This window comes from Lagopus leucura, unplaced genomic scaffold (assembly GCF_019238085.1).
Source record: "Lagopus leucura isolate 7727_CA_CO unplaced genomic scaffold, USGS_WTPT01 Super-Scaffold_100001, whole genome shotgun sequence".
Classification (NCBI taxonomy): domain Eukaryota; kingdom Metazoa; phylum Chordata; class Aves; order Galliformes; family Phasianidae; genus Lagopus; species Lagopus leucura.
The window spans coordinates 96,504,826-96,519,697 of record NW_024962262.1 but is presented as its reverse complement, the minus strand read 5'-3'; the positions used below and the strand labels follow the sequence as shown (position 1 = coordinate 96,519,697).

General features: G+C 43.5%; 1 protein-coding gene across 1 annotated transcript in view; it reads right to left on the bottom strand.

Annotated features, from left to right (window-relative positions):
- Positions 1-14,872, bottom strand: part of GAP43 (growth associated protein 43) — a 53,542-nt gene that overhangs the window by 22,783 nt on the left and 15,887 nt on the right. The window contains exon 2 of the mRNA XM_042867991.1: positions 712-1,333. Within this exon, the coding sequence (XP_042723925.1) occupies positions 712-1,333 (622 nt within the window). The remainder of the gene's footprint in view (positions 1-711; positions 1,334-14,872) is intronic.

Sequence of the window (14,872 nt, the reverse complement as noted above, 5' to 3'; positions counted from 1 at the left end):
GAGGTCAGTTACACTGTGCACTACCTCTTGATCAAGTTTCATGTGGTGCCTGCCTCTGATGTACTGTTTCTTTTATTTATGTTGTTTTTCTTTGATAATTTACAGAAAGTAAAGACCAAGAGCAAAAACTCCTCAGGTCTTTGATGTGTTTTCTACCTATCTCAGTATCATAATTCAGTAACTGCTCTTTATGGTTTGCAAGCAATATGCTACTGTCAAAAATGTTCACTTTTGCCTCTCCAAACTTTTGACTTCTTCCCAGGGGAACTAGTTAAACAGACCTGCAGCTTGGTTAGGAGAAAGAATTGGAAAACACTTCCTAGACTGACTGCATTCAGCTCTGTCTCTCCATTCCTCATTCATTGAGCTGTCAGGGCCTTTAATCTTCCCTTTCCTACCTGATCCTATTATCAGCTGACTGACCCTCTCTCGCCACCATGTAGAAAAGGGCTAGATGGTGCATCCACCTACCTAGAGGAACAAGAGCCTCAAGAGGAGATGCAGTTTTTCCAAAGATATTGGGAAGCAGAAGAGAGGGTGTTAAGGAATAGCATGCACATCCACCACCCACAAAACCTTTCGAAGGCATTCCGTCTTTAAGTCTCACTCTGATTCCTGTGATGGAATCAGAGGTCTTGGAGCCATCTGTATGAGAACAAGGCAGGCACCCATTTCTGGAGAGGCCCACTCCCTACCGAGGCGCTCACTCACCTGTCTTCTCTTCGGTTTGGCTGCTCTCCACTGTCTCCATTTGGGGTTGCGCTGTTGCCTTGGCAGTAGCATCCTCTGCAGCAGGGGTGGTGGTGGCAGTGGTGTCAGCAGCAGGCACGTCGGCTTGTTTAGGCTCCTCTTTGTCTTGGGCTTCGTCAGCCTTCAAGGATGGCGAGTTGTCAGTGGAAGCTTTAGTGGCACTTTCCGTCTCGGCGGCGGCAGCGGATTTTTCCTCCGAGGAGGCGGCAGGAGTGGCAGCCTGCGGGGCTGGCTGCTCTGAGCCCGTGTCAGCGGCTCCGTTCCCTTTTTTCTCCTCTGCTGGCGCGCTGCTGTCTTTGCTGCCCTCATCCAGCTGGGCACTGTCGGCGGCGCTGGCCTCTGTGGCAGCAGAAGCCTCACTCTCTTTGTTCTCAGCCGCTCCGCCAGCAGGGCCTTCATCCTTCTTGTCGGCGGCCTCAGACTCGGATGCGGGGGCATCTGCCTTCTTCTCCCCCTTGAGCTTTTTCCTTGTTATGTGTCCACGGAAGCTGGCCTGGATTTTGGTCGCTGCCTTATGAGCTTTATCTTCTGGTTTGATGCCATCTTGCTCAATCTTTTGGTCCCCGTCCTCATTTTTTTCAACCTTAGAAGAAGAACAAGGAAGGAGGGCAGAGGAGAAAACAGGGTTGTATGGTTAGGTTGTGGTTGGACTTGATCTTTAAGGTCCTTTCCAATCTGAGTGATTCTATGATTAGGTAAATTAAGATTACTCCAGACACAGCTCAGACTCATCTTTAATTGGGAAATTCCCACCCTCCCCTCCTGCTAACAGGTGACAAGTTTGGAAGCAGCCATTGCATTTGTTATGGGTTTGAGGACAGTGGCTCTTATTTCATGGCTGGGCAGACACAGGGGATTGGCAAAAGGAATTTGCCATCATCTCTGCTAGTGATGCTAGAGCAACTTGCCTGCATGGAAAGGCTTGCACTAGCTGGACTGTCACTGCTGGCATGATTTACTTTCCCATCCATTTTGAAATTTTCCATTTTTTTCCCCCAGTCATTTTTAAAACACTCTCCCACAGGGGTGTTCCACAGTCTTTCCAGATCCTCTTATGCCTTCAAATCTTTGTTCCTTTTTAATGAAACTTTGTTTCACAGGTGTGTGACTCTACATCGAGTGTTTCATGCTTTATAGCTTTTTGACTCAGATTTGCCTGCAGAGACCATAACTGCCACCCACCCTGCCACAGATGCAAGCTATTACACACACATACATATCCTCCTCACAAATGGCCTGCCTGCAAGCATTCTGAGTCCTTTTTCTCTGCTCCCCACTCTTGGTTTCATTGTAAAAATAATGGACAGATAGATATCAGTGTTTCCAATTTCAGCAGATTATGACTATTTCTCTGACTGTTGGGTAGAACACAGCTTTACAACAAAGAACAAGCATTCCTCCTGTTTTTTAGACTTAAGCCATGCATTAAAGACTTAAATAGGACCAAAACAGAGCCCATACCTCATGCTGGTCTGCTGCAGACAGATAATGCTCAGTTTGTAAAATCCTACTAAATTTACAGGTCATACCATTCTTCACCCCAATAACTTTAGCTGTTCTTGGGCAAGTAGCAGCTCAGCTGCATACTGATGAAAGGACACTGTTCTATTAATATTCCCATTGGGAAGCATTCAAAAGAGCTACTCAGAAGCAGAGGCACTGGCCTCTTTGCTGTCTGCGCCTGGTTTCCAATGCTGGCTCGGGTCACAAAAGAAAGAAAATGAGCTGGCTGAGAAAGATAGCAAGTGTTTATTTCTGCAAGGGAAGAAGAAACTATTCCTCAGGCCACTGCAACTGAGAGATGGCCATCTGGGGAAAGGACCAGAACCAGAAGTTCATAAATACACCCAAAAAGACTGCAGCTGGAATAAGGGAGGAGACACTGCTGTATCAACACATAGTGCTGGAAAACAGTGCATGTGAAGAGGGTGACAGTGGACTGGCTACAGTCATCAGTCACTGAGAAACAGACTGTAAGGGATCGTTCCCATGCAGAATGAAAACACTGATGTGAGACAGATGGGAATGCACATGTGAACAAAGCAGTGCCAGCAAACCCAATATTTGGCCACCAGTAAGCAAGAAGTACCCACCACATCCTTCTGGGGCCACCAATGAGGACAAGGTCCCCTCTCCTGATGTCCAAGCAGGATAGTTCTCCAGATAAAAAGGGGTGAATTTCAATAGAGATGGTGGAAAGGAGCTAGCAGCCCCAAATAATCATGGAAAAGAGCTGCTCCACACAGCTGTGTAGGATTAAGGATTGGTCTGAATGCACCAGCACAGCTGATGTTGCAATGTGACCCAGATGAGCAGAGCAGAGTTCTGCACAAATTCACCTACCCTGCTCTTCAGGCAAGCTGTGCAGTTTCCACTAAGTCCTGTGTTGCTGCAGCAACATTACTACTGCCCAGGGAGGTTGTGGAGTCTCCTTCTCTGGAGATGTTCAAGACCTGCCTGGACACCTATTTGTGTGACCTGGTGTAGGGAACTTCCTTTGGCAGGGGGGTTGGACTCGATGGTCTCTGGAGGTCCCTTCCAACCCCTACGATTCTGTGATTCTGTGTAGACAAGTTGGTTTAAGGAGAGCTTGAATATATATGCATTATACTGAAGCCAGAGCAGCACAGACACAGATACACAGATGTAGATATTCCTTTCTAGCACCAAGTAACACATGCCCTAGCTTTGACACTCACAAAGACCTGTGATCAGTTTCAAACAGCAGCATGATTGGGAAACTGGAAAAATAACTACAAGATCCTAAAGATCCAGTACTATATGTCGGATTCCTGACAAACCAATAGTGAACGTGGCAAAATTTCAGTCCTTGGACAAAAGGTGAAAATTATTGCTTGAAAGATCTCTTGCCACTAGGACAGCTGTGATGAAATGTAGCCTTGCTGCATATCTTGGTGACAGCTTCCTCCTCAGCAGGGCTACGCAGTTCTGCGAGAGCTTCTCTCCCTCCTGCTGCAGGATGGATTCTCCTGACACAAGAGTTCTGATTAAGGTGCATGCAGGGCTCACTGGCCAACCACCCTTAACCTGACCAGGAGTGGGAGAGTGCTTTTCCTCTTCTGGGATGTCAGACTGGAACCTCACAACCACAACTACCGTATTTCAGAGCTAGAAGGCTCACTGCTATTCCAATGACATCATTGTCCCCTTATCCCAATTGGGATGACATCAGCTTGAGTCCCTGCCAGACTGCAAGGTTCACAATTGCAGAATGTTTTTCCAACAGTGCGCTTACAGCATCAACTCATATAAAAGATAAGGAACATGAGGCTGGGTCAGACATGGTTTTAAGGTCATGAATAAAAACAATGTTCTAATAGTTGGACTGTGTCAACTCAAACGGCTCTTAGTAGCCCTCAAGAATCCCACTTCAGTTTTTCTCCACTGCAGCATCCTAGGCATTTGAAATGACTTATTTTGAGCTACTGGCCTGAAGCTACCTCTGGGATAGGACACGATATCCATCTAGTATGTAAGTCATGTTGTGTAACAATGGGTTGGATAAGAAGCAGATTGTTTGGAGGTAAACTTCTGTTCTCACAAAAGAAATGAGGGCTCTTCATCTGTAGATTACGCACAAAACAGATAAGGTTTAATTAAGGAAGTTGCTCAGAAATAACCTGTACACAATGAAATTCCTGGAAAGCAATTTGTCTTCCTTCGAAAGCTAAAAGGGTGAGTCAGCCTTGCCAGGATGTATTCAAAAGCACTGCAGTGGAAAACAAGAAATCTATCTGTCTTATCTATCCGCCATGCATGTATGACATCTTGGTCATAATATTGTAGTATTCTGGTATAAAAGTGACAATTATTATTAGTGTTTGTACAGACTCAAGAGCCCCTAGCCAAGAAAGCAGGTCTGGTAAGGAAAGTTTTCATGTATTATTATTCAGTCATGCACCCCCTTCATCTATAAATTTATGTATAAACTCATACTAATACTTAATATTGAAATATTCATGATATTCTTAATGTGCATGGAACTTGAAAATACTAAGGCTGGTTCATATATAGGTACATACAGAGCCAAACACGTCCTTCTTCATTTAGACCATCCCCACATACCCTCTGAAGCCAATGTACAAAGCTTTCCCTTTATGAAACATACTGGTAGGATTTCTGTCTCTATCTGCATACCCCATGTCATCTTTCCAATCCTGGAAAAATGATCCTCTCACCATCTCAATCTGCTTGTCTGCCACACCTCCAGCTTTCTAGGACATTCCCTCCCAGGCAGACAGTTCCTGTAAGTGAGACTTTCCTTGCTGTCACATAGCTCAGAGTAGTAGATGAGAAATGAATGCTTAGGACATAGACAGGGTAGAGGTTAGTTTGTAGGTAATAAAAATGTGGAAATTTCATTGACCCAAGACCCCAAGATTTCTAATCTCTGGCTACTTTTCTACCTTCCATCTCCAGAGCTTGCAGAGGTATCAAATATAACGAATAATGAAGAAAGCTCTGTTTTAACCTCCAAGACCAGCTAAATGGAAAATATGTTACTCTCATTTTAAAAAACAAACAAACAAAAAGAAAACAACCTTGTATTTAGTGAAAAGATATATGGACCTTAAGTAATTCAATTTTCATGACACCTGCACTAAGGTACACGTAGAAATCTTTCCTTCAGTTGACTGGGTGAAACAGTGCTGAATCAGCTAATCATTGGTGGTATTTGTGGGGTGAATTAGAGAATGGCTTGGGTTGGAAGGGACCTCAAAGCCCATCCAGTTCTGAGCCCCTAATGTGGGCAGGACTTTCACCCACCAGCCCAGGCTGCCCGGGGCCCCATCCAACCTGCCCTTAAACATTTGCAGGGATCAGACATCCACAACCTCTCTGGGCAGCCTTTTTCCGTACTTCACCATCCTCTAAGTGAAAAAATGTAGTTTAAAACCATTCATCCTTGTCTTAACACTATTTGCCTGTGTAAAAAGCTGGTCTACCTCTAGTTTGTAAGTTCTCTTTAAATACTGGAAGGCTGCAATGAGATCTCCCTAGAGTCTTCTCTTCCCCAGGTTGAACCTGTCCAGCTCCCTCAGCCTTTCTTCGTCAGCCCTCTGAGGAAGATACACATCAGCCCATAATGCTCTAATCTTGACTACTGTACAAGATATATTTGACTGACATCATTCAATTGATTTGCAATGAGATTTAGGCACCTGATTCTCACAGATTTCACAGGATTGAGTCACCTCAAAGCTTTTGTGGGCCTGGTTCCGCATGACCTGATTTGTCTCAGATATAGCATTTAAGGAGCAGAGCGCATTAAAAAAAAAAAACACAAAAAACCATCTGTCTCCCCAGAAGGAGTGAAACATGGACACGTGAGAGAGAGAGAAAAGACTTTCACATCTTCTGAAGTGAGGAAGCAATTTAGCACAGAGAACAGCTTTCTTTTTTAACCCAGTTAAATGGTGTGAAGACACCTGGATATGGGATGGCACCTCTTAGCACAACCTGTCTGCAAGTCAAGGAAACAAACAGAGTTCCTTTTATTCCCAGGCTAGCAATGGTGATGGTGGCAAAACACCCTGGAAAGAGAAAAGGTTAGTTTGTGTCTCCAGAGGCTATGCAAGACGGTTCCCCAGAGTATAACCAGCAGGGAGTCAGCTCTTCAGCTTTAATACTTGAGCAATTATTGGGTTTCCATTATTTTCCCTATGAGATTCTCTCACAGATGTGAAATTTCCCCTCTGTTTTATGATACCTGAAATGGAACAGGCTTATGATAGGCAGGCAATAGATGGATGTTATACACTTGTGTATGGTGACTGAGAAGTGAGGTAGAAAATTACCTAAACTAAATCTATGTAAGTATTTTCAGTGTGCCTTCTCAATAAATCCACTATACTTTCCACTTTGGTGTCATCTACTACTTGACCTCCCCGTAGTTCCAGTGTTTAAAGTGAGAAAGGCACTATGAATGCCTACACTGCCTTTGCAGGCTGGGTCAGAGAAGGAAAAGCCTCGTACCTGAAGCTGATGCAAAGTGCCCAATGTCCAACACTCAGACTTTTTGGAGCAGAATGGCTTTGGGAAGTCTGTGAGAAATAGCACTTGGGTCTGTGGGAAATACTACTTGGGTTTGCTGCCGTGGCCACAGAGCACAAGATGCCTTCACTCATCTTTCAGCTCCATGTGCCCAAATCATACTTTGGTGCTACAGCCCACCACAATGATGCTTTTACAGGATGTCAAGGATGTGTGCTTACCCTGGGGGCTTATATGTGTGAGGGTACCTGAGAACACAAGGTCTGTGTGGACTATATTGAAGGTTTTGAGTGCTTGCCATAATCAGCATCTATGCTCTTGTTCTAGGTTGGATCTTGGCACATGCCATGCTACTAGCTGTGCCTAGTCTTCTTTTTGGAAAGAAATACCTGTGTTGCTCCAGAAGGAGCCAGCCAGCAGGTGTTCAGGTCAAGGCACAAAACCTTTTAAAGTAACACCTTTACATGAAGCAGTAGCTTGTATCCTGCAGCTCTTATTCATCTCCTCTGTGCGAGCACAGGTCTGCATCAAGCTCTGCTGAAGGGACGTGTCCCTGCTTCTCCCTAACCCAAGCAAACTGCAGGCAGGGATACCACAAATCCTTCCACTGCTGGTCTCTGAGGTTCACTTGACCTTTACTAGGTTGCACCAAGGAATTATGAGGCATTTTGTGCTGGCACCCACAGAGCAGGAGCAACCAGGCTGAGGCCGTATTACTAGTTTCGCACACAATATTTCTCCCTGCTTATTTGCCCAGGGTTTTTCTAGCCAGCAGAATGACAATGAAAGGCTCAAGCCCCAAGACCATTCAATCCCTAAACCTTCTTCTTAATCTGCTTATTAGTCTTAGACTTCTGGTACCTATGACAGTAACTCTTAAAACTAATCACTCAACCTTGTGAAGAGAGAGAGTAGAGCATCAAGTAGCTCCCTCCCTGCTTGATGATAAGCATGGGGCTGTATTTATTATTTTTACTATTATTATTTTAATTTACATATTGAAAATGGGGGCAATTACCATCTGAGAAAGCATTCACAGGTTTGTTAAAGTCAAACAAACATCATAAGCAATTAGGGAAAGCAAAGAACGTATTAATTCCCATGATTTGGGAATATGCTCAGAGGGTGGGCTCTGCCAATGCAGCAGTAAGCTCCCTCCCAGCACAGCCCCAGGCCTTGCCACTGTCTGGTTGAGCAAGGAAGTTGTGGAGATGAAGCCCACAGTGAAAAGAAGGGGCTCTGCACAGGGCTGATCTGGTAAGAGAGAAGGCTAGGGCAGTGCCATGTCAGAGCTTGAGAGGGAGGGGGAGAAAGAAATGAGAGTGTAGGACTGGAAAGTACAAAAGAATTAAATTGGGAGGAGAAAAGGAAAGGAGGAGAAGAAGTAAAACCTTGTCAGAACCAAGCCACTTCACTCAGCACAGACCACCCCCATCAGCCATACTCACCTCATTAACTGTGTAACATCAACCAAGTCTTCAGTGAGGAAAACTCTCTGACTATGCAATAGCCTCCCTTGCCTTCCCCACACTGCTCTACAGTAAACTGTTCTGCGAGATGATGCTTCTATAACACATTGCATCCCCCACTGCTTTATACCTGGGACCATCCCAAAGAAGAAAAGGTCTCTCTCCTCCTCAACTTCAGCTATTGATAGGGTAATACTCTACACCTGCTTCCTGTGCCCACAGCCATGATGGGTGGCACAGGGGTGCTGCATCCCACTGAAATTAGTGGCAGACCGAAGGAAGTCACAACCAAGATTCTTGATCAGGATCTGGCAAGGACAGTCAATATTGCTTTTCTTACCATTCATTATCCACCCAGTCAGACTTTTTTCTTCTGTTTTTCTAATCTCCCAAAAGTGAGCCTGAGCCACGGGACCACCTTCAGCCAACACCTTCCTGCTCCACAGGGAGCAGAGAATAACCTCTTTAATCATCAGAGCTACTTCCAGCAAAGCCCAAACAACCAGACTTGCAGGTCCTCTACATTACTTGAAAAATGCTCTAAACCAGATCATTCTGAAGCATCTCTCACTACTTTTTCAGCTTCTGTTTCAGACAGACCAATGCCACAACCTCTCTGCAGAGCTGAACAGTGCATGTATTGTGACCTTGTATCCCTAAAGGGGAGGATTTCATAACAAAGGCTGCTACCTATTGGTACAGATTCAGTCTCCTTACAGGTGCAGCTTGTTTACTTGGCTTAAAGTTTTGAAGGGTTCGACGGCTCCTGGTGGCCCTGCCTTTCCTAACCAGCCACGATTAGATCTGCTGGCTCAGCTTCTTGCTCTGCAGTGTTGCCTAACCCTACTAACACCAGACCTAGTTCCACTAAGACTGCAGTTAGCTTTGTACCTGGATGGCAGTGTTGAGTGCTGGCTCTGATTTTCACAGCACCTCCATTTACTGATTTGTGTTGTGGCTCTTCATGTTAATTTGGGATTTTCTTCATCCACACAGATGCATTTTTTTGTTTCTGGCTTGCCCCGGCCTTTCTCTCCACCCACCCTTACTTCAGTGGTACCATTGGTGCCCATGGTTGCTCCACAGACTTTCTGCAATGCAGCAAATAGGACTCTCACTACAGTATGCATATGGACTCACTACAAGTAATGGATAAGACATGGCCACCTCTTATGGATCTGAATTTTTCCAACCAACAGCATGTCTTGGATACCAGAGACCTTAAAGGAAATCTTCTGTGAAATTATTCTTGGCCTACTTTTTTTCTTTTCACTCCTTTTATGTGTTTAAATACAAGCAGAGAAAGGAGGGAGATGTGTATCTCCTCCCTACTTACCCTCATCTTAGTTGAAGTGAGGATGGAAAGAATAAAACTTACTCTTGAAATATCATAGAGGAGAATGGGTCCTTGGGCCCACTATCAGCTCTTAGATATTGCTGACACAGAAAAGTGTGAGAAGACCTGGACCTTATCTCTCTATTCCTCCTAGCCCAAAGTTTGTACAGCTCACTAACAGACAGTTGCACTGAGATCTTATTGGAAATTCAAAGCCAAATGCAATGTTGGGTGGCTAAAGTGGGGTGTAATTCTATTGATTTCAATGTAATTTTCACCTGAGATAATATTTATAAGTCCTTTGTGGTCTGCTACTCCAAACTGCTTGGGAAAGATGACATTGCTATGTTCCAAAAGGACTCTGATCCTAATTGAGTTAGCATTTGCAGTGCTGTGAGAGTCTCAAATGCATGGTGTTGTAGCAAGACAAAGTATTGTGCAATATTTAAGCTTCGCTCTTATCTATTCCCTTCTGTCAGTGTAGGATAAGAACATCCTGAAAGGAGGGATGAGAGCCTGTCAGAACCTGAAAAGGCCTCCAGAGGGGACCTGTATGACACAGCTTCTTTCACTCAAGTATTTGGGGCTTGACTGACTGAGACCATGCACCATTTGTGTTACTTTAATACTTTTCAGGGTGCATAAAGCTGAAGAATCAAACCCTTGATTGCAGCTGTCACTCCTGGTGGCAGAGTGCCCACGGCTTAATGTTGTCCTTACCCCTCTCCTGTCCTTCAGGCAGGGTTGTCACCAGAGCGCAGACAGGGCTTTGATGGGAACTTTCCTTGGGGGCCACAGGCAGAAAACGTGACACAGAGCAGCCTTAGGGCTTAATCACTTATTCCAGAGACTGGCACTGAGCTCTGGGAAATGCACATGTGGCTTCAAGCCATTTTGTTTCCTACTTTGCTCCTCTACTGTACACAACTCTATTGAAAAAGGAAGAGGGGGAGGCAAGCCTGCAGTGCATGCTGAGATAGACCCTTTGTGGACACTGTTGAGTTAACGTTGTAAAGATCTCCAGCCAAAAGGAACATGTTGAATAGATGTTGGGAAAAAAGCCCAAGTGTTTGGATCTGCCTCTCATAAGGGCTAGTATGCCCACAGACATATGTAAGAAGTCTCTCAGAGCTTCCCCTAAGATTCCTGCTGTAGATGAGCTCTTCTGTCTTGCTCTTCTGGACATCCCATCATTAAGTACATTTTATAAGAGAGCTTCAAATGGCTTTAAATATCTTGGTCCTAAAATCTTCTGGTTTTGTTATTTATTTATTTTTTTTTCCATTCTTCACTCAGGAAACAGAACAAGCTCCTTCTACTTCTTTTGTTCTGCTGTGGATGTGTTATGAGAAGTGGGTTTTCATCATGAGCAGAACCTGTGAGGTTTCTTCTCTCATGAGCCAGTGCAAAGACAGGCAGAAAGCAATGGCATAAACGTGTAGACTGTCTAACATCGGGAAAGTGTGTGTACAGTCTTTCAGGAAGAGCCAGCATACACAGAGTGCCCAGCTTTGTCACAGAATGAAGAGCAAATAGAAAGCATTGAAGGCCAGTTAGATGCTCTCCAGGGTCCTCTCAGCCCTCTCTGTGCACTGCAGCAGGGCTGATATTGTTCATATTTAACCAACTCTGTAAGATCAGCACCTCTTACCAGTATTCATTCATTTCCCCCAAAGATGATTCTCTGAGTTTCTCTGACAGCTTATTCATTTGGTAAGCTAAAGAGCTCCTTCCCAGAGTTTCAGTCAGCCCCTTGCTTCTTGACCATGTTGAGAACAGCTTGCTTCTGCTTTCTTAGTAACATTCCGTTATAAATCAATAACTCCCATCTCTCATACTGCTCTTTCTTACCAGACCATTCTTCCTGCAAGTCTTAATCCCAACTCAGGGATCCTACTTTACTTACTTACTGAATTCACACTTGTTCTGCTGAGAAATGACTAAAACATCACCCCAGCTTTAATGAATAACGAAACACTATACTCACGAAAATAATAATTAGCAGTGTAGCTAAAAATACATCAGTGTGTGGATCAGACTCCCTCCCAAAGGCAGTAAGAAAAGCCGCAGCCACGAACATAGATGGTGATGAAAATAGCTCAGCACTTTAGAAAAAAAGAAAAAAAGAAAGACTTCAGGGGAACTTAGGAATGGCCAAGTATCCTATAGATAGATAGCAATCCATGCAGACTGTTCAATGCAGTCCTAAGCCTGACTGCTCCATTTCCTGTCAGCCTTTCCCAAACGCCATTCAGTACATTTAGGAGTTTTCTGAGGATGTCAAGAGGTTGGATAACTGAAGCTGGCTAGGACAAATAAGATGGAGTGGAAGGAAGCCAGCCACTTTTCAGAGGTTCTTAGAGTTTTCATCCGGGCTCCTATTGTACTAACAGTGAGTTTCCAGATGAAGGAAGAGGTGCCTGCTGTGAGAAGAGCCAAATGCAGGAGGATTTATGATGATGACGATGGTTATTATTTCTATATCCTTGGGATATATCTCCCTTGTGGTGCTGGGACAGGAAGCAAAGAAGCAAGCAACAGAAGTCAAGACAATGAGAGTGCTGAATACAAGAAAGTTCACAGGCAGCATACTGGTTTAAGGAGGAAAGACAATTGAGATACTGTAGGGACCAGCTTGCTTTCTTAGAGCACCATCAGACAGAGCCTTTTTTTTTTTTTTCTTTTTTTTTTTTTCCAGAAAGACTTAATTTCTGCTTCTTTGGGAAATCACAGGACAAAGATGAATCTTGTGAGTCCAATTTGTTGATTCATCAACAGTAACAACATTTAGTCCTTCACAAGACATGCTACTGGAATTAGGCAAATTGCAGGTCTGCTCAAATGAAGAAAAAATTACAGTGTGCAAAGATTACGATCTATGTTATATGGAGGTTACATCAGTAATTATATTCCACTTTTCAGATGAACTGTTGGCTTAGCCATGAAAATAGTCACAAATCCCACATATATTATTACAGTGAATGATTACTGTATCAGATATTTTAGCCTTGGAATCTTCTCGTTTTGTTATTTGTGGGTTGTTTGGGTTTTGTTCATTTGAACCTTTCGTTTCCTTCCTCTTCAGTGAAAAAGAGGAAACTATCATTGGAGTATCACAAACTGCATGTCACAAACATATATATATATGTATATATATAAACAGAGGAGTACGTCAATAACATGGGAGCAATCTACTGCCTGAATTCAGTTGGCATAACCTATTCACTAAATCCTGCTGAAATAAAATCAGAAATGAAGCACAGATGCAGAATATTTCCAAACAGAATAAATTCCACAAGGGTCCTTTGAGCTCCTCAAGAAACAACAAGTTCCAAATGCATGAACGGTAGTCTTCCAAACTAGTCTCTAACTCAGGGTTTCACAATCTGTCTAATCACTAGTAATACTTAACAGCATTGAATGTAGATGTGAAGACCCTTTTGGGGCTTTCAGATACTTAACATTTTGATTTCAGTGTAATGCAAAGGACAACAGTTTCCACCTGTTTCTTGCTTTGGTTGCAGAAACTTTTATTTCAAAGCCTCAAGAAAATATAACACATCCTCCTTTCTCCTCATCAAGGTGCTCACTTTCCAGATTGCACTTTACAGACATTAATAAATTGCTGACATTTCAGTACACGTTTATATGCTTTAGATCTAGTGGGTCCGTATAAACTTGATTCAATGAAGAATTAAAGGGTCAGGTCTTAAGGAACCAGTGGTGGGCTTTTCACAAATGCCTCCTTGCCTTAATCCTGCTAAAACCAGTGAGAATTAAGCACCAAGACTCTTCGAAAAACCTCTTGGGCTCCTGCCTATACAAATCTAATTTGTCAGGACAGTTCTGTAAATTACCCAATGCCATCTTGCTACTGTTGGAAAGCAGCACAGTAAATATCTGCTGAAAGATTGCAAAGTAAAACAAAGGAGCTTAAAGAAGACTTAACGCTTGAGAGGGAATTCTGGATATTTGAAGCTCAGGAAACTCAGGGGTATAAAAGGATTACAGTAAAATCTTGGTCCCGATTTTTGCAGTCAGATGGTGGAAAGTGAAAACGCAGGAGGCAGACAAACTCCTACAGCCCTGCTCTACTTTGCAGAAGTCTTCTGTTAGCCTGGCCCAGGATTTTCACAGGGCAGCTCCTAGTTGCATGTCCCTCACCTTTGATTAGCTGGCTTTATATGCTTTGGGTTTGATTCACAGCAGTGCTGAACACTCAGAGCTGCAGCTGAGATCAAAGGGAAATGTTTTCAGATATGTGCAACAGAAAATAAAAGCCAGTAGTAAAAGTCACGTCTTTTCTCAGAACTGGCACCTGAAATTAGGGAATCCTGTTGACCAAACAATCTCTTTGTGCCTCAGTTGTCCATCTGCAAAAACAGAATAAAATATTCAGTTATCCCACATAGGTGTCACAAAGATTAACTAAGTAATGTCAGGGAAGTTCACAGAATCACAAGGCAGACCAGGAGAAAATTAATATTTCTGATTTCAGAGCAGAATCTGAAGAGTATTTACTGAGTATAGCTGTGGGGTCACATGCTGACTTATTATGAGTGAACAAAATATTGAATAACTGCTCATTAAGTGAGTGCTGTCCATTCTGTGACCTGAGTGTGGCAGGAATCCCTGGATAGAAAAATAAGATGTACTCCTGCTATTAGATGTGTATTAAAATACATACACAAGAGGAGACCGTTGTGAGTTTGCACAGGCAACTACACTTCCAGTACTGGCTAGCTTTTGAGTACTTAACTTAGCAGCCTTAATAACTGTCTTTTAACACAGTTTCTCTGTGGTCTTTTTCACATGTACACTAGCTCACATTGCATCTAAAATCTAAATATATTTTCACTCTTAAAAATGCAGGATAATTCCATTTCTACCCTGATTTCACCTTCTAAAATGCAGTGAACTTCATCATGGGAGTTCAAACCTCCTGGCCTACAAAAACACCTGCCAATGTTTGGGCAGGTTCTAGTTTGATCACTTTGCAGAAGAGAAGGCACTATGGACACCTCATTGCAGTCTTCCAGTATTTAAGCAAGCTTATAAGCAAGAGAAGGAACAACTTTCTACACAATCTGATAGTGACAGGACAAGGGGGAATGGCTTTAAACTAAAAGAAGAGCTATTTAGATTAGATATTGGAAAGATTATTTACCCAGTGGGTGGTGAGTCTCTGGAAAAAGTTGCCTGGAAGAGCTGTGGGTGCCCCATCCTTTGAGGTAGTCATGGACAGGTTGGATGGGGCCATGGGCAGCCTGAGCTTGTGGGTGGCAGCCCTGCCCACAGTAGG